Genomic DNA, 19,406 nt, shown 5'->3' with positions numbered 1-19,406 from the left:
CCAACCTCAGGTTTGTAAAAGTTAAGTCTACTGGATTTTTAATGTTGCTGTGCTGGCGCTGTGGAAGACTTGACTTCTCGCTGTAGCAGCAGCACACTTGTAAGCAGAAGCACATGAGAACTGGAGTCTTCATTTTACATATATTTAGATTTTATGTATATTTGTATTTATGTTTGCACTCATATAATGATTTCAGTCAGGAAGGCCTCTTCTTCAACTTCCAGGGAGAAAACTGAATACCTGACAACCTTCCTGAAGATGCCCAGATTCAGTCATGTGAAGTGTTCTTCCTTGACTCTGAGCAGATCCTGTGAAAGGGCGCAGAGCCATGCGTCCTTCGGAAATCAAGGCAAAAGCCTGGGTACTTTGCAAAAAATTCCATATTTTACTCCAAGAAAACACTGAGTAACAAGCTTTTTTTCCCCACAGTGGCAGTGAGGACTCGAATTTTCTTTGTCAAGTTTTCACTTTAAAGAAAGTGATGCACCAACACCACATTCTGATCCCTCCAGAAATTCAGAACTCAAGGCAAAAGTGGAAACCTGATTTGCTATAAAATTATCATTGCTGTAAAGAACATATTTATAAACTCCTAGGGTGCCACAGGAACAAACCACAAAACCAACCACAAATCTAAGTCAAGCGGAACCTCAGATAGGGAGGCAGGCATAGCATTATAGAAGATGTTGTATGAAATCATTCCCGCAAAAGGAACTTCAAATATTAAATGAGGAAAGTACACAGAATCACCAACACATACAGAAGTGGAAGCATTACCCGCCGAGAGGCCGCCACTGGGCGATAAGGTAAGAGCTGGGCCGGTACCAATGCTCTCTCTGTAGGTAGGCAGCAAGAAAGGGGCAACACATTGGGTTGGCGGTAGGCTCATTCAACTGTGAGGGCATACTGAGCAGAGCAAAGGAGTCCATTTAGCGGCTGAAGTACTCCCCCTCTGTTAACACAAGAGATCTGACATCATGTTAACCTCCCCCTTTCCTCTAGACAGCCATACGTCCATAAACATCGTTTCATGAGCAAACTGCCCTTTTTTCTCCCACAGAAATCTTGCCTTTTCTCTTTGCCTCATCCGTCTTTGGGTAAGGACTTCCTCCCTCACCGAACCTAGCCTCCACCATGCCCTCACCTGTCTGACAATGCTCTGGATTAGTTTGTCCATGGTGAAGGCAATGTAGGCGTGAATGGTGAACATCTCTCTCAGCGAATCTTCGTACTGCGACGAGTCTATGTTGCCATCTAGCAGGCTCCGCACCATGTCCAGGAAAGCTGGGTAATAATCTTCTACATCAACATCCACTGTGGGAGAGATGGGAGAGGTGAGGCCTTACCCTGCTACGAAAAGGTCAGGAGAGAGGGTAGGGTGAAACCCACAGCTGGCCTAAAGAGCCTCTGATGAAAGAACCCTAGGTATTCAAACATATGCACTCAATCAGCCGTAGGCAGAGGTGACACCTGACAGGTGGCTACAATGGCCAGTGCTGTCCATCAGAGGACGGTGACCCTGCAACTTTAACGGGGGCTCTAACACTCTGTCTATGCCAGAAAGACATTTCATTACAGTACAGCTGGGCTCTGCCTGACAGGAGAGCAGAATATCCCAGGGAAGAAGTTTCTTCAAAAAGTTGTTGGCTCTCCTGCTGAGAGAGGAACCTGCGCTCCCAGCCCGTAGAGAGCATTCCTCACATGGGTCACTTGCTCACAAAGCTACTTCAATGAAGCATAAAGTGCAGATGAGAAAAGGCAGACAGCACCACGCTCGAGCCCCAGGAAACCTCTTGGGAACAGAAAAATAGCGCAAATTAAATCCCCTATGAATAATGAAGTAATCTGCATTTGTCAAAGTCCTTCTGTTTAAAAAATGGATTCCAAACGTTGTACTTCACAAATTGCATTAAATGATCTGTACTTGCTGCACATGAATCACTTCAACCAGCAGCTAGAATCTTATCAGTTGTTACAGAGACATTCACTCGGCAACTAGCAGAGTGTAAAAGGAAGCATAAAAGGACTCGGCCTTCAGCTTATATAAGACCTATTTACTGATCTCTGGTGCTGGCCATCAAGACGGTGCATGAGGGGTCACTGGGGTACTGGTTATATTGTTTCTTGATCCAAGTGCTGATTACACAGGTGTTCACTTTGTAAAAATTCACTGAGCTACACAATTTGGATTTGTATATTTTTTTGTACATATGCTGCACCTTGATAAAAAGTTCACTAAACTGAAAAAAAATTACAAGAACTCTTTGTCCCTGACATCTGGTTACCCATTTGTAAAGTCTATACCCAGAAAATAGGCCGAGAGCAAAAGCTAAGCCCATCTCCATTAATCTGAAGTGTGATGGGCTCAAAGACATGCAAAACAGAGAATACAGTTTAAAAGCCACTGGCTTAACTTTCACCATAGAATATCACCTTGTTCAGATCCACAGCACAAGCATGGGCTGTGCTACTGCTAGGCAGATGCTTTTACGCCAGAAGAACGCTAGGAGAACAACCCAGACTTGTGCCCACGAGCTATGATTGGTGTGAGGCTTGGCGTTTCCGCTCAAGACCCAACAACGTAAGCCTCAAACCAAGTTAAATCAGTGGTCAAGCCAGGATTAGGCCATTTGCTCTCTCATTTCTACCCAAGCAGATGGAATCACCATTCGGAAATACAAAAGTTGTCTGTCTCAAGCTAGGATTATCGAGATAAAGGCTTTTAACATTAATATCCGGTGTCATTAGCTCTTCAACAGAGAGAAAGTTAGGGCCACACATGGGCTTCTTACATCTGCAACAGTTCAGAATTTTTTTTTTTAAAAGAATTCACTCCATGGATTGGCTATTTCTTCAAGGGCACAGAAGAAAGGCTCCACAAAAAAGTTTTTGGCTCACAGCTCAAAAACCGAATTTATGAGCGGAATAGTTCTCTAGAAGCCGGCAACAGAGAATTCCTTAGAGCACATGGTGGCTTCCTCAGCCCGCATTCATTTTCATGTTCCTGTGTTCTCTATCTTCATTCCTGTTCTGTCTGGTCTGCTGTCTCACACTATCTCTTGACTTCCAATCTCCTTTCCATAAACTACTTCTCTTTATTAAGGAATGAGCCATGAACCTCACTGGCTAAGGAGAAATCCTGCCCAAACATATCTGAGAAAATTCACATCTGTCTTAGGCATGAACAACTAGGAATTTGTGGGGGCAGAATGGAGTGCGACATTTTAGTCCCACTCTGTCCTTTAACACACTCTGCAATACCCCAGATATCTGCTGTTTGGGAAACTGATGGCAACTGACACCCCCTCCCCAGGTGTCCACAGTAACAGCCATTGAATGTCCATGATCCTAGCACCGCACAGGGTGCTTTGCTTACTTTCCCCAATCCTCCCAACAGCCCTACAAGGTTAAGGAGCACCTCCATTTCACAGGTACACAGGTTTGGGGAGCTGAAGTAAGGTCACACAGCTAGTCAATTACAGAGCTAGGATCTGAACCCTGGTCAGGCTCTAAGGCCGGCCTGCCTATGCTCTATGTATAAAGGAAAGCAGTCTTGAGTCTAACTAGGCTCTGAGGCCCCCCAACCCCTCACATCAACCAGAAATCAACAGTCTAAGCACTCACTAGGTTCTTTGAGACGCAGCTGGATGGCAGGGCTGTCGCTCTTGTCTCGTTTTATGCCCAGCACTTCCCGTTCCCATTCTCTCTCTCGGTTTTCTTCTTCAATTTGCCGTTCAGCTTGGGAACAAATCCTCAGCAGCCGCAAGCAGAGAATCTGGTGCAGTCGCATAAAGATATACCAGTTGTTATTAACGTAGAAGAGGTTGTATACTTCATCCATCCCTCTTAACTTCTGAGCTGCTGTGTTACTAAACAGTAGCTTGGACTTAGGGGGACTGCCCCCAACACCATTGTGCTTCTTAGCTGCCCCTGTGGCTTCATCTACATCCATCTCTTCTTCTTCCTCTTCCTCCACATCCGAGAGATCACCTCTCTGAGCAAAGAGCAGATCTGGAATGAAATGATGCATGATTTGCTTGATTTTATACTTGTCCTCCTTCTGAATGCCTGTCTGCCTCTTCACGTGGTGGATAATCAAAGCAGCGGCATCTTCCAGGATCTGTTTGTCTTCGTAGGCAAGGGAGAGGTGTGGGCCAACAGGTACACCGGCATTGTCTTCTGTAGCCTGCTCTTGCCTCTAACAGGAGAGAGACACAAAGTATTATGTGACATGTGTCCAGCAACAACAAACAGACCTACGAGACCGCGCCAGCAGTACATGCCACTATTACCCACGGTGGCGAATGTCTTCCAACCCACAACTTGCAGAAACAGAAATAGATAATGCGGGAGGTGTGGTCGGACATCAAGATACTGCTATCTTCTAGACTGTGAAGACTTACTGGGACAAGTGGAACAAAACTGGGACCACCTTTGAAAATTCTATATTAGTATTTATGGATATGGAGGATACCACATGAGGTCTAGGACTTGAGGTCTCCAATCTGGGGTGGGGGTATGGAAGGGAACAGATGTAACAAAACTGGCAAAATAAGGATTCTTATTTAAGTTTCTGTAAGAGTTCATTTTACCACTGTCTCCCCTTCCGTCTATGTCTGGCATTTTCATAATTAAAAATTCAGGATCACATGAACTTTTAGGAATTCTCAATCATACTATATTTATGTCTCTATCCACCCCCCATGACCGTGAGCCCCAAGAGAGCAGGATTAATTTCTTAATCATCACTGTACCCTGCCTCCCAGTACTATATACACTCCTGGTTAGTATCCTGAATAAACAAGGATTAGAAAGTGTCTGGGGATTAATGATAAGTGTTTCAGTTGTGGGAAGCTGAGAGGCGCCATGTGAATGAGACGAGGTGCTGTTTTGAGGGAAACAGACGGGAAGACAAGTGGAAGAGGTAGGCAGCAGGCACTGACGAAGCCAGGATGGTGAACTGGGAAACCAGTAAAGCGGCTTAGGAAGAAAGGTGAGGCTTAGATTTAAAATGGCAGAATCAGGAATAGAAGTCTGTGACGGTTTTGAAGCAAGAATCAACATGTCTCAGAGGGTCTTCTTTCATATACCAAAGATCATTTCCAGGAATCAAAGCCATGCTGAACATAAAGACTGGGGTCCTCTCACAGATACAGAAACCTCCAGCTCACCTCATCATAGATACTCTCAATCTCGTTGAGCAAGCTCTTTGACCTCAGGACCTTGGTGTCGTTCTGTTTAAAGTTGATGCCCTGGTGGTCCAGAGACTTCAGGTAGTATTTCTCATTTTGCTCTCTCCACACCTTGTTAAAGCCTCTCTGAGCTTCTCGCCATTCTTCCTCTTTCATCTTCAACCTGGTGGTGGGTGATGGGTGGCAGAGGTTAGAAACAACAAGACATGGGAATTCAGATGTCGGAATTTTAAGGGAGGAAGGGAGTTAAACTCCTTGGATTTGAATCCTGGCTCTGCCATACTAGACTGTTTCCTTATCGGGAAAATAGGGATAACAGCACCTACTCTCTATGGGTTTATTTTTATTTATTTTTTAAAGATTTTATTTATTTATTTGAGAGAGAGTGAGCGAGAAACAAAGAGCGCCAGCAGGGAGACGGGGAGGGGCAGAAGGAGAGGGAGAAGCAGACTCCCTGCTGAGCAGGGAGCCCGAGTGGGGCTTGAACCCAGGACCCCGGGACCATGACCTGAGCCAAACGCAGATGCTTAACCAACTGAGCCACCCGGGTGCCCCTCTCTAAGGCTTTAGAAGTGAGAAATGTGTCAGACTTACTTTATTTCAAAAGTCAAAAAGATAAAATAAGTCAAAATTATTGCAACTTGGGATACTGTTATTCAAACTGTTATATTGTTATTCAATCCAGGCCTGAACTCTTGTTACATGAGGAAATTAATCATCCAAGACTTATTCTGGGGAAGTAATTTGTCCCAAAGTCAGAAGTCTTACCTAGAATAGTTATTTCTCAAAAGCATTCCACAGAATACCCTTGAAAAGGGGGTTCACTTCCTTGGCCAGCTAAAACAAGCACATCTCTTGCTGCAGGACTTCTAAGAACGTTCACTATGCTAATGTAAATGCAGAAGTCCAAGAGCAGAGAAGTCGCACTATAATGCTCCTTTGCACACAGAGTTTGGGAATTTCTGATGGCAACAACCGATCCTAACATTCCAGAAGTGGAGGAGAGAGTAAAATCAAAACCGGCACTAGAACTGAAGAGTATCCCACATCTCAAAGCCAAAACTTAAATGCTGCTGGCATGGTGAGAAGAGGAAGAGCCTGCGCCAGCTCCTGAGCGGAAGACTAGGAAGGAACAATGAAATCCAGGCATCTGTGAGCTGTGTAGCAGACTAGAATTGCTTCACACCCGTTTCAGGTGATATTGAGAGAGGACCCAGCTATCAGCTGGGATTCACAGTCCAAAGCGTCATAAACTTGAAGGAGGTTGGGGCTCAGCCCTAGCTCTGGCCTTCTTGATGCTTGGTCTGAGGTCGGTACAACAGTCCCTCTACACCTCAGGCTGAAGGCTTGTCAGGAGGAAAAAGTAAGAAGTTCTTGGTAAAAATGGAAAGCCAGCCTTTTTAAATAAAACATCAACTTTACAAAGACAAAAGAGTGATTTTCCTTATTAAAAAACAAAGATGTTGGGGCGCCCAGGTGGCGCAGTCGTTAAGTGTCTGCCTTCGGCTCAGGGCGTGATCCCGGTGTTCTGGGATTGAGCCCCTCATCAGGCTCCCTGCTCCGCTATGAGCCTGCTTCTTCCTCTCCCACTCCCCCTGCTTGTGTTCCCTCTCTCGATGGCTGTCTCTATCTCTGTCAAATAAATAAATAAAATCTTAAAAAAATAAAAATTTAAAAAAATTTAAAAAATAAAAAACAAAGATATTAACAATGGTTAGTATTGAGTGGCAGGAATGCGGGTGGTTGTGTTCTACTTTGTTCTTTTCTATATTTTAAAATATTCCCTTAAACACACAGAGCATTCCACCATGGACTTTCAAGGTCTGTTCTCTACTGCTGCTGACACAGAACCCCATCAAGAAGCTCCATTATCCCATGCTGCACCTAATTTGCAACAACCAGTGTTGGGGCGAAATGGAGGTCTCATGGGATAATAACCAGGTTGAAAATGAGGGCCTTATTTAATGGGACACTGAATCTGTCATGAAGCACACTAAAGCATGAAGGGCGGGGTGCTTGGGTGGCTCTGGTTGGTTAAGCATCTGCCTTTGGCTCAGGTCATGATCCCAGGGTGCTGGGATCGAGCCCTGCGTCGGGCTCCCGGGTCAGAGGTCAGCCTGCTTCTCCCTCTCCCTTTGCTTGCCACTCTGCCTACTTGTGCTCTCTATCTCTCTGTCAAATGAATAATAAATAAAATAAAGCACGAAGGGCACATTTAGTCAGTTACCTTTTAAGGACAATTGGGACGGCAATGGAAGGGTTCTTCCTCAGACCATCAATGATGTCAGCTGCTTTATCAGCATATATCCTCTGGAGTGCTTTTCGATGAATAACTTCCGACGTGCCCCCAAGGGTGTTGTCCAAGCGAAATTTGGCTTGTTCCTCAGCAGACAAGCGAGAAAGCTTCTTCTGTATTGCTTCCAGAACCCGGATCGTTGCCAGATTGGTCTCTAAAACTACATCAAGCTGCAGCAAAAGACAAAGTGTGCTCAGGACCCAAACCAGAATAGAATAGCGGTCAAGAGTATGAAGTAGGGAGCTAAATTCCTTGGACTTAAATCCTAGCTCTGCCATAGTAGCCACACAAAATTCGATTTCCTTATCAATAAAATAGGGATAACATCACATATTCTCATAGACTGTTTTCTACCTTAAACAATATAATCCAAATAAAGGGTTTAGTGCAAGACCTGGCACATAACATCCAATAAATGATAGATAAGTGGTAGTTGTTACTTCTACCACCACCAGAGTGCTCGGCTTAGAGGACTACTCACCCCAGACCACAGGGACCTCAAAGGAGGCATCCTTACTCACACCTTCCCCCGAACTTTACTGGATTGCTAAAATCTGTTACAAAAACAGCCACTCTGGAAAACAGTGTGGAGGTCCCTTAAAAAGTTAAAAATTGAGCTACCCTATGATCCAGCCATTGCACTACTGGGTGTTTACCCCAAAGATACAGATGTAGTGAAGAGAAGGGCCATATGCACCCCAATGTTCATAGCAGCAATGTCCACAATAGCTAAATCGTGGAAGGAGCCGAGATGCCCTTCAACAGATGACTGGATTAAGAAGTTGTGTATTACTCAGCTATCAGAAAAAACGAATTCTCAACATTTGCTGCAACATGGACGGCACTGGAGGAGATAATGCTAAGTGAAATAAGTCAAGCAGAGAAAGACAACTATCATATGATTTCTCTCATCTATGGAACATAAGAACTAGGATGATCGGTAGGGGAAGAAAGGGATAAAGAAAGGGGGGGTAATCAGAAGGGGGAATGAAACATGAGAGACTATGGACTATGAGAAACAAACTGAGGGCCTCAGAGGGGAGGGGGGTGGGGGAATGGGATAGGCTGGTGATGGGTAGTAAGGAGGGCACGTATTGCATGGTGCACTGGGTGTTATACGCAACTAATGAATCATCGAGCTTTACATCGGAAACCGGGGATGTACTGTATGGTGACTAACATAATATAATAAAAAATCATTAATTAAAAAAAAATCTGTTACGAAATACACAACAATCCCCAGAAGACCGTTCAAGATGATAAATCAGTCTTATGTGTAAGGTTTTACAGGGTAACTTGAGATATTTAAATATTTAGTAGCCTTGTTCTACATCCAGTAATAAAAGCACAGTGACTATCGCTCCTTAAGGACTTCAATGTTGTATCTGTGGGTAATCATTTAAATTCTAACAGAACTCCTGGCACTTACTTTCTGGCAAGCGCCTGGCTAGACCTGGTTAAGGATATGACTGGCAACCTCTGAGTAACTCTTTTCCTAGGCTTCTCACAAGATTCTCTACGTGAGAAACAGAAAATGAAGTAAATGAGAAGTCTCAGGGCCCTGTGACCAAATGTCTATGGGAAGTGTTCCCAGGGCGGCAGAGTCGATTGAGCATCCCACTCTTGGTTTTGGCTCAGGTCAGGATCTCAGAGTCCTGAGACTGAGCCCCTTGTGGGGCTCAGTGCTTGGTGTGGAGTCTGCTTCAGGTTCTTTCTCTCTCTCTCTCTCTCTCTCCCCCCCATCCCGTTTTGCCTCTCCCCTGCTAGGGCATGTGTGTGTGTATACGCACTCTCTCAAGCAAATAATCTTAAAAAAAAAAAAAAGAAAAGGAAAAAAAAAAAAGGAAGTGTCCCAAAGTAATTCTGATGGGCAGGATCCCCTACTAAACATCAATCACCTGTAGCACGATCAAGAAATAAATCTGTTTTTAAAGCCACTAAAATGTGGGAGTTGGCCACACTGCAGGATCACTAACCTACCCTGATGTATAAAGGAATGCTCCTTCAAACTAGCCCATCCCACCTAATCCTAAGCATATGCACACACACGTTCATCATCACGCCTGTAATCACAGATGGGAAATGCGGATGTTGCCTTTTATAGGCATACCAGTTGAGAATAGGAACATCCTGTCAGAAGAAGATGCCAATCTCTGCTTTCTAACTCCTCACCTAAATTTACTAAACATAGGTAACAAGGAAATGCTTTCTTCAGCCTGATAAAACTTTCCATGGAAGTTAGTATCTGTCATGATTTCATTCTGTCCAAATGGTTGAAACTCCTCGTGAACACTGGGGCCAGTCACCTGCCAGTGGCCAAGCAACATGTGGCTCTTCATTCAAGACTTGCCAGAAACAGCTGACTCAAGTGTGAAGGGGGATGGCTGGCAGAACTAAACCAGCATGGATTTAAGAAAGAGCAAGATCTTGCCCATCTATGTGAATAATCAGGGCCGGTCACTTTTATATAATAAACACATTAAATAGGATACACATCATTTTACCTCTTCAGACACAATGAACATTCCCTTGTTGTTGATGAGATCAGTGAGCTAGTCGTTTTAACACACCGGGGATTCTGAGCCCACTCTCAGTACTCCTAGTCCTGGAACAGGGGCTCTACCAGCTCACTTATTCACTCCAGCTCTTCCCTTCCCAACTACTTTAAAATAAAGCCCTAATTTCGCTTTCTTTCACAAGGAACCAAATAAATAACAGATAAAGGAGAGAAGAATTCCAGTTCTCACAGGAGAGCTGGTTTGCCAACCACGTCAAGATACCTGCTAAGAATAACAATACAAACTTTAAATAATTAAACCTCTTTAACAAAGTCCAGTCAGCCTTAAGATACTGTTTTGTATACCCTGTAAAACACAATAACCTCTAAACGCTGTTAAAAATTCAAGGTATTATTATTCAGCCATCAGTGGATAACTTCAAAAGGGTTAAAGTGGCCTAGATGGGTCACACTTACCCTAAAATATAACAAATACATTTGATAAACTCATAAAGCATTGCAAGTAGGACAATAAGCATTTACTAGTGAAGAACATGAGCCTTTGGTTCTTCAGTCTAAAAAGCCAAGCCTCATAGACAGATATTTAAGATATCTCAGCATTTAATACCTCCCATTTCCACAACCTCCAAATGATAAGGGCGCTTGTACCTCAAAGCGTTCATCTTCACAACGATAGATGTGTTCTTCATACTGGGTTTTCTTGGAACTAACAAAGGTGGAGTCCTCAGACCAGGAAGGGAAGGAAACCCAAGTATCATTTAAAACCTTTGGGTAAAAGAAGAGAAACTGAAGCCAAAGTGTAACAAAGCTTTCTGGTAATTAAGCATTCTCAGTAAAAAGGCAGACACAACTCTAGGGGGTGGGAGAAACCACTAACATTATAGCTTTCATCTTTAGCAAGTTTGCAAAGATGGGAAAGGTTCTGGATAGAAGTATAAAACATTTTCTTCTGAGAAAAGACAGAGAAGGGTCTTGATTTCCCCATTCACATAAATTTTCGATCCCTGGTGTCACTCCCTTCTGGAAGGAGAAGAAGATTCAGGGCTGATCCTTTTCAGGAAAGGCCTTACCTCTTTACAGAGAGGAGTCCGTCCTGTACACTTGGGCTGCTGGTAACTCTTTGGTAGGGCTCGATAGCTGGAGCCCAACCGTTTACAAGAGGCATAATCTATCTCCATGGCAATGCCCTCTGTGGCTCGTTCCTTTGGAAAGGTTTCCAGATGTACAGATTCCTTATAGCCCAGAAAGTTTTTAAACCAATTAAACAATTCAGGGAATTTCCTGAAGAATCAAACCAAAAACTGGTGAGCAATTAGAAGCATGATGCACTTATCCTGAGGTATGGCTACTACGATTTGGTGTTGGGTCAGAACTCTGCTACCAGGGACAAATTCCACTGACAATTATTTCCTGCCTAAGAAGTCCTGCTTCTGAGCATCTGGCTTCCCCTTTTCTTGTAGAGCGCTCCACAACCAGTTAGGGTACTGATGGAAGATTTGCAACAAAACTAAGCAATAACCAGCTGTTCTTCTAATCAAGAAGACCGCTTTAATGTTCACATCATTCTTAGGTTGTCAAATACAGTCAAGATTCTAGAACCCCAGAAGAGATTGGTCTCTATAAACATCCAATATTGGTCAGCACATCGGGAAACCACTAGTCTTGGCTGATGCCCTCTCTGCCTGTTTTTCCATCTGTAGAGTTAAACCAGAAGAATTCCCGGAGGACTCCTGTGACACTGGCATTTTGAGTCAACTAACTGACCCACCACGATCAAATTATGTTTGCCCATCACATACCCTCACCTTCATAGCACCCATCAGGGCTGAGCCCTTCACTCCACTTACCCCAGGAAAGGAGAGACCAGCTGCACAAGCTCAGCCCGAGAGATCACCTCCTGGTTAAAGATAACAAGACAGCGCAGGAAATTCTCATAGGCCTCTGCACTCCGCAGAGCCTTTCGGACCTTATGGAGACAATCAGAAGAGAAACCGTTTGATGGGGAATCAAGAGCTCCTGGACTGCTTTTAAAAGACTGGGAAAATTTAAACAGTTATTTGATGATACTAAAGGAGCTGATTTTTTTTTTATTTTATTTATTTATTTTTTATTTTTTTTTTAAAGATGTTATTTATTTATTTGACAGAGATAGAGACAGCCAGCGAGAGAGGGAACACAAGCAGGGGGAGTGGGAGAGGAAGAAGCAGGCTCACAGCAGAGGAGCCTGATGTGGGGCTCGATCCTATAACGCCAGGATCACGCCCTGAGCCGAAGGCAGACACCTAACCGCTGTGCCACCCAGGCGCCCCTGATTTTTTTTTTTAGATGTGATAATGATTATGTTTGAGAAAAGTGTCACTTTAAAAGGAAACTTAGTAAATACTTATGGATGAAATAATATCTGGGATTTGTCTCCAAATAAGCCGGGGTGGGTGAGAGTACATATGAAACAAGTACATTGGCTAGTAGGAGGGAACTGCAGAGGCTGGATGATGGGTACATGAGGAGTCATTCCACTCGGCTCCTTCATTTTACATGTTTAAAATGTTCCACAATACAAAAAATTTAAATGAGATCCTAGAGTAAATATTACATTTACCTTCCATATGCTTGACTTTCCAACCATATCAGAGTTACCCTAGTTTTTGTTGCTTCTCCTAACAAATGTTTACAGCAAGAATCTTTGTCAACACTGCTTTTAAACTCTGGTAATCTTCAATAATTTTTTAAAATATTACTTCTGTCCTCTGACCTGACCCTTTTCCTTCCTCCACTTATAATACTGAATACTTTAACATCCAAAACCCTAAAAATGTTCAGTGGCATACAAAAGGTAAAACTAGCCCGGCTAGATGAGCAATCTGGAGTTTCAATTTCAAAAGTAAATATTTAGCATTGTGGTCCTTTAGTGAGGACTGCAGACAGGCCTCACCAAACCAAGCAGTTCAGCAATGACCCCTTCTCCAGGCTCCTGTACACTTTTATAACTATCAGTCAGTAGACATCACATGGAATAAAGATGAACGAGAACTGTAGAGAACTGTACTTTTTGTACTATACATAATATTGACTGGCTTTTAATTTTTTATTAGCCTTTAAACATGCACAAAAGTGGACCGAATAGTCTAATGAACCCCATGTACTTGCCCAGCCTCAATGATCAATATATAGTAAATTCTATTTCCTCTGTAACCATTTCCTCCACCACTGAATTCTAAAGCAAATTTCAGACATTTCATCTATATAGCTGACCTCTGAAAAACATACATCACTGTAAATGTATTTTCTCTTCCTTATGATTCTAGTAACATTTTTTCTCTAGCTTATTTATTATACAGTATACCATACACATAACACACAAAACATGTGCTCTTTGACTGTTAAATATTATTGGTAAAGCTTCTGGTCAACAGTAAGTTTTTGGGGAGCCACAAGTTATACTCAGATTTTCAACCCGCATTGTTCAAGGGCCAACTATATATCAGTATGTGTCTCTGAGAAGTAAGTACTCCAAAAACAAACAAACAAACAAAAATACCATTACTCTAAAAAATTAACTTATTCACACCTCAACCCTCCAGTCTTTCATTGGGTCATTTGCTGGTTGTGAGCTGGGCTTCCACATGTCCCTTAAAAGCACCAAATGCTCAGATAGCCCTCAGGAATGGTTCAAATCAGAGCCAGAGACTCAACTGTTAGGCAGGACAGCTCACACAGGCACGGCAGGCTTGAGAGAGATCGGGAGGCACCAATCATGGAGATGCTAAAACACCTGCCCTTTTGCAAAAAACCCAAAGGTGCAAAACAGGGTAAATCTGCACCAGATCATTCCAGGTTGGTTCCTGCCAGTGAGAAAGTCTGACAGTTACCAATTAGCCTGATGAAAGCAGCCTGCTAATCATCAAGCTGACTCCAAGGAGGAAGTCAGACACAGGAGGAAAGTTAAACCAATACACCACACAACGCTGGTGTATTCCACCAGTAATTGCAACGCTGGCTACTTATCAGAATCACCTAGGGAACTTTGAAAACATACAATTAAATCAGAACTCTCACAAACCCTATATGCGAGACCACATATAAGTACCACAAGCAATTAGAAGATTACAAGTCATCTGAAGTTCTCAACAACTGGTACAGACCTGGGTTATCTACAATGGGGAGCTCCAAACATCTTTCAAAAGTAACATCGTACATTTTTTTAAAAGCAGTCTTCCACCATGGGAAATGCTATAAACTACTTCACAAAACCAAAACAGATAATGCTACTATTTCCCTAGCTGTGCTAATGGTTCAGGTAGCCTGAAAGGACCTACAACTTGGAAACCCTGTTAATAGGCAAAAAGTCCTGATCAGCTTGAAGTCTCTAAAACAAAATTTTCTTGGGGATAGGGTGATTTTCTTTTGGCATTAATAGCCTATATTAAATCTAATTCAATCATTACCTTATCAAAAAATAATGATTCAGTTCCTACACCATGCTTGCTGGCATCTGCCATGGAAGAATCCTTTAGGCTGAGCAGTTTAGGTTTCTTCTGCAAAAAAGGAAAAATACAAACATGTAAGATCCAAGGAATAGAGTTCTTGAAGTTTTATTTTCATCTGTGTTCTGTGGGTCCATCACTGACCACTGCTGTCAATAATTTGCAACAAATGAGAGATTAAAAAATCACTCACTCACTTTACACCCTAAAAGATCTCCACCCATCTTCTCCATCTCGCAGTCTGCTCCCCACCCCAAGGTTCACAGATCATTCTATTTCCCAAATATTCTATCTACAAATGGTCACAGCATTACTGTGATAACAGAATATCCTTACTTTTTTCCATTAGCCAAAAGGAACTATTTGGAACCTAGTGCCACCACCTCATCTTAGAGGTGGAGGCAAAGAGTTGGAGCACACTGCCAGAAGCGGATAGAAATCAATCTTTAACCTTTAATTATAATTCAATTTAAAAATTCATGAAAAAAAGCACAGTTTATTTTCCTAAGAGAAGGAATGACTCTCTTGTCGGCAGTATCTACTCAGACCAGTATTACTTTCTCAAAGGGAATGAATAGGCCGTGACATAACTGTCAGGCAAGAATTCTCTTTTAAAAAGCCGTCTCTCAACTACCTGTGAAGAAATGCACCAACTTTGGGAGAAGCGGCACATTTACCTTGACCACCTCAGAGCGCACTCTCTCAAGAGCCAGAGCCTCTGCTGCTTACGCTGCCAAGGAGAAAAGCAGGTAGGGAATTCTAATCCCCCCTTCTAGGGTCTCCACCTGAGGGTAATCGAGTGTGGGAGGGGACCAACGCAAGAGTGGAGCTTACCTGCCAACCTGATTCTTGCTACCCATATAACTAACGCTCTTTACTGAAGTGAAGAAATATAAACTATTTCTATGTTCAATTTGGTTTCAAAAGGAAAAGCCATTACCAACACTAAAAAATAGTCTTTCAAAAGTGCGAGCAACACCTGTCAGTCTTTGTAGTCATCTGCTTGTTCACCAGCCACCTCCTACTATTAAAAATTCCACTAACTTTTATTATTAATTAGATTCTGCAGACACGCCCATCTCTTCCACATTGCATACTGCTTTAGAATTCACTGAAGCAACATTCAGTACACACCTAGCTCGCCTCCTAGCACAGCGGCACTACATCAGAGAGGAAGAGCACAGGCTTAGCTTTCTGCAGGCAGACCATCAGTGTTTACTAGAATGAGAAGCACTGTGTGATACGTCACTAACGGAAATTTAAGATCCCCTTCTGCTACACCCAAAGGTCCTGCCTTGGAGATTACAATGATACAGATAAGATCTGGCAATCCAACAAAGAAACCTGGGCATGACAGGCCTCTAGACCAAAGAGATCTCACAAAGTATATACACTTTACTCACAGGAGGACTTTAAAGACCACTGACTTATTTCTGAAACAATTAGCCTAGTAATCTTCCTTCTTACTATCACAAGGCAGGTTGAAGGCATCAAGTCAGAGGAAGGGAAAAATTAGTTAAGTGTCAGAAAACTTCGGCATCAAACAAAAAAAGACATGACGGCTAATAGCAAAGAAGAGAGAAATATAGAGAAAACAACAAAAACTCAAAAAATACAGTAATTTGTGTGATCATTGATATTCTAACATTTTTTTTGCAAAGCCAGATAAGAAGCTTTGTATTGATTTTCTGTGACACCAACTCACTCTGCGTATCCATGATCCAACTTCCAACACGCCTAGGATAAGAACACCTGAACAACCCCAGTACTTGTCCCCGAGGATTGTTCCTGAAAATCAAAATGCGCAGCTGCCACCCATTCTCACCTTTACAGGAGGGGTAGTTCCTGTTCCAGAGTGCCGACGGATCTGGCAGCCGTTCTGGTTGGGCCTCTGTGGCTTGTTGTTCAGCTGGGGCTTCTTCACAGTGCCTCCATGGTCATTTCTCACGGAATCAACCTTCTCAGCGGTTGTTTTGCTTAAAAGCTAAGTAAGACACATGAAAGAGATTAATTCTCTTACCAACGCAGGGTTATCATTTAGAAAAAGTCTGCTTCTGTTTCCAGCTTCCTAGCTTATTTAAGATAATAATTCGAAATAGTGTAGTTCTTTCTAAATAAAACTTACCACAGAGCTGTTGGCATCTGGTAGGAACTGTCCAAACTCTGACAACAGATCTTCCTGATTTTTAAAAAGACGAGCCACCTGGGCATATACCTCCTGCTCAGTCAAGGCTGGAGTGTAGTTTCCTCCAGCTTCCTTGGCATTTCGTTGCTCCTTCTGACAGGAAATTGCAAACGGGAAGGTATAATATTAGAGGTCCACTGTTTTGAATGTCTCCCTTTTGCACACTTTCTGGGATGTTATCTACTTGGGCTGTACCTAAGAAGAAAAGTCTATGTTCTTAGCCCTTGTTTCAACTGCAAGCTTTTAAGGTGAGAAATGAGTGGAAGATGGTGGCTGACAATTTTTTTAAAACTAGGACAGAGGCACCTGGCTGATTCGGTTGGAAGAGCATGCGACCCTTGATCATGAGTTCGAGCCCCACGTTGGATACAGAGGTTAAATAAATAACCTTTAAAAAATAAAATAATAAAAGTAGGACAATATATGTGAATGATCAAGGGACCACTACCAACCAATAAAACGCAGAACATTAGAGAAATGTCTCCTCCTTCTACTGTAGATGAACTACACTATACAAACCACCCTCTAACTGCCCAGATAATAAGCATCTGCTTCACAGGGCAGTGACTTAAAAATCCTGTCTCGTTGTTATAAGGCAATTAAAGTCCGGCCAATCAAAATAGCTTTATAAACACACATCACAGTTTTTAACCTGTTGACTTCCAGTAACAATTAGAGAACATAATAATGGTTATTCAAGCTCTTCTTTGACCAGATGCCCTCAGCGTGTGACTTGGTTAAAAAAGGCTGAGAGGGCAACTCTCTTACCTGATACGTGTGCAAAATCTCCAGGAACGCCTTGTAGATGTCTGGTTGGCCCTGGAACCTGTTTTTGATTTTATTAACATAGTTGATGGCATGATTAAACTCCACAGGCTGATTGTTCTGCAAGGATGGGGCCGTTCCCAACGAGATTGTCACTGGTGTATGAGGCTGGACAGGTGGAGAACGCGGGGATGCATATGGTGGGAGAGGGGGAGTCTGCTGACTGGCTGGAGTATGTGCTTGTAGTTGAGAAGGCTAAAAAGAAAAAAGTCATTATTCTCCTCAGGAACACAGATGGTCTGACATAGGAAAGAGAGGTCAAACTAAAGAGAAACAAGATGTCTGATCAACAACGTCCTTAATTCACTCTGGCCAGGCCATTTTAGCCCAACTCAAATCATACTGGGCAGGGGTAGGGAGTACAAAGGCTCACACATTCTAAAACTGATATTTTAGTCTCAAATTTTCTAAATACAACCTGAAAAGTGGCTACATCTCCAATTACAGGGAAGAATTTTTCTAATGCAATTTTTAAGCTCACTCAACAGGTGCAAACAGGAGAGAGAAAGAAAAAAAAAAACAAACCCTCACTCTCCATAGATCTTTAATGTCAAAAGACACTTGTTGCAGAAATCCACATAAAAATCTTCTAAACTATCTCTGTCCAATAGAACTGAGGTGATGGCAATATTCTTTTACATTGCACTGTCCTATAGAATAAAGCCACTCAGCCACCCGGGGCTACTAAGCACTTGAAATGAAGCCATTACAAATGAGAAAGTGAATTTAATTAGTTTAAATTTAAACACAGCCATATGTGGCTAGTGGCTACTGTATCAGACAGTGCAGCCCTAGAACAAGAACATTCCACCACCATCATCACCACCATCAACAGGGTCTTCTGCTTGGCTTGATATGACCTAATCTGGTAAATGGAGCAACTTTTATAAAATGATGACCCTGTGGGCAGTAGCATAATCTGATCATCAGATGACCATTTCTGCCTGTGCTGTCAAAGTACTACTACACAAGTAAAGTTGCCATTTGATGGGATGCTCATGGGTTCACTAGGCAGGAGGTGGGGACAAAACAAGTCCTTATAGGTTACTGATGTGTTGATTTAAATGAATATCGAAATATGTGGAAGCCAAACGTAAACCATTTTATAGGGATGTGACTATTGCATCTTCTCTGATGAAATCGCTACAACTGATGTCTCTAAATCTTACATAAAGGGGAAATGTCAAAGGAGGGTGCTTTCTAGGGATGCATTTTACATGATGTAAAGTATTCCAAGTGCTCACCTTGCTGACTTTGGCAGGTGGGGGCTGAGGAGCTGGCTGGGCAGGAGCTGGGGCTGACTGGGCTGAAGGCTGGGAAGGATGTTGGGGTGGTGGTTGAGGCTGGGGCTGGATGCCATGGGTGGGGATCTGATGAACCTGGCCAGGAGTTGTCACGTTCACCATGTCATTGGTTTGCACCTCAATCTTGTAGCCAGGGGGCAAGAAGGTATTGAAGCCCATAATCAGGTCGGGGTGGCCTTTGAACAGCTGGGACACACGACTAATCACTCCTGGAGTGTCAATGCTGATTAAAACAAAAAACAAAACACACACACACACACACACACACACACACACACACACACACACAACAAACCACAAAAATTAAAGTGGCAAGCTTGACCAACACCCTAGTAAGAAAAAAATACACATTCCACTAGGTTCTCTGAACAGGAAAACAGGTAAAAATCAACCTGCATATTACAAAATCAACAAAACATAGAGAACTCTGAAATTCCAAAGCACTTTTAGCCTCATATTCAAAGAGGTTTGTCACAATTTTGAACAGAAGCTACATTCATAACAGTCCTAACAAGCAGATACTCAACAGTAAATCTAAAGCAGCAATTCCCATGCAAGAACCACCCTCTGACACACCAGTAGAAATCACTATGTGTCTACAT

At 42.8% G+C, this 19,406-nt stretch overlaps 1 protein-coding gene across 1 annotated transcript in view; it reads right to left on the bottom strand.

Moving 5' to 3' along the window:
* The window catches only part of SIN3A (SIN3 transcription regulator family member A), a 66,803-nt gene that overhangs the window by 21,173 nt on the left and 26,224 nt on the right, over positions 1–19,406 (bottom strand). The window contains exons 5-16 of the mRNA XM_040642962.1: positions 18,745–19,027; positions 17,444–17,695; positions 16,616–16,768; positions 16,316–16,474; positions 14,452–14,541; positions 11,854–11,972; positions 11,077–11,287; positions 10,655–10,771; positions 7,420–7,658; positions 5,172–5,355; positions 3,625–4,198; positions 1,145–1,314 (exon numbers count right to left, since the gene is read on the bottom strand). Of these exons, the coding sequence (XP_040498896.1) occupies positions 1,145–1,314; positions 3,625–4,198; positions 5,172–5,355; positions 7,420–7,658; positions 10,655–10,771; positions 11,077–11,287; positions 11,854–11,972; positions 14,452–14,541; positions 16,316–16,474; positions 16,616–16,768; positions 17,444–17,695; positions 18,745–19,027 (2,551 nt within the window). The remainder of the gene's footprint in view (positions 1–1,144; positions 1,315–3,624; positions 4,199–5,171; positions 5,356–7,419; positions 7,659–10,654; positions 10,772–11,076; positions 11,288–11,853; positions 11,973–14,451; positions 14,542–16,315; positions 16,475–16,615; positions 16,769–17,443; positions 17,696–18,744; positions 19,028–19,406) is intronic.

The sequence above is a fragment of the Ursus maritimus genome, unplaced genomic scaffold, assembly GCF_017311325.1.
Source record: "Ursus maritimus isolate PB19 unplaced genomic scaffold, ASM1731132v1 scaffold_27, whole genome shotgun sequence".
Lineage (NCBI taxonomy): Eukaryota > Metazoa > Chordata > Mammalia > Carnivora > Ursidae > Ursus > Ursus maritimus.
The sequence above is the reverse complement of the archived record's forward strand: the minus strand, read 5'-3'. Positions and strand labels throughout refer to the sequence as shown.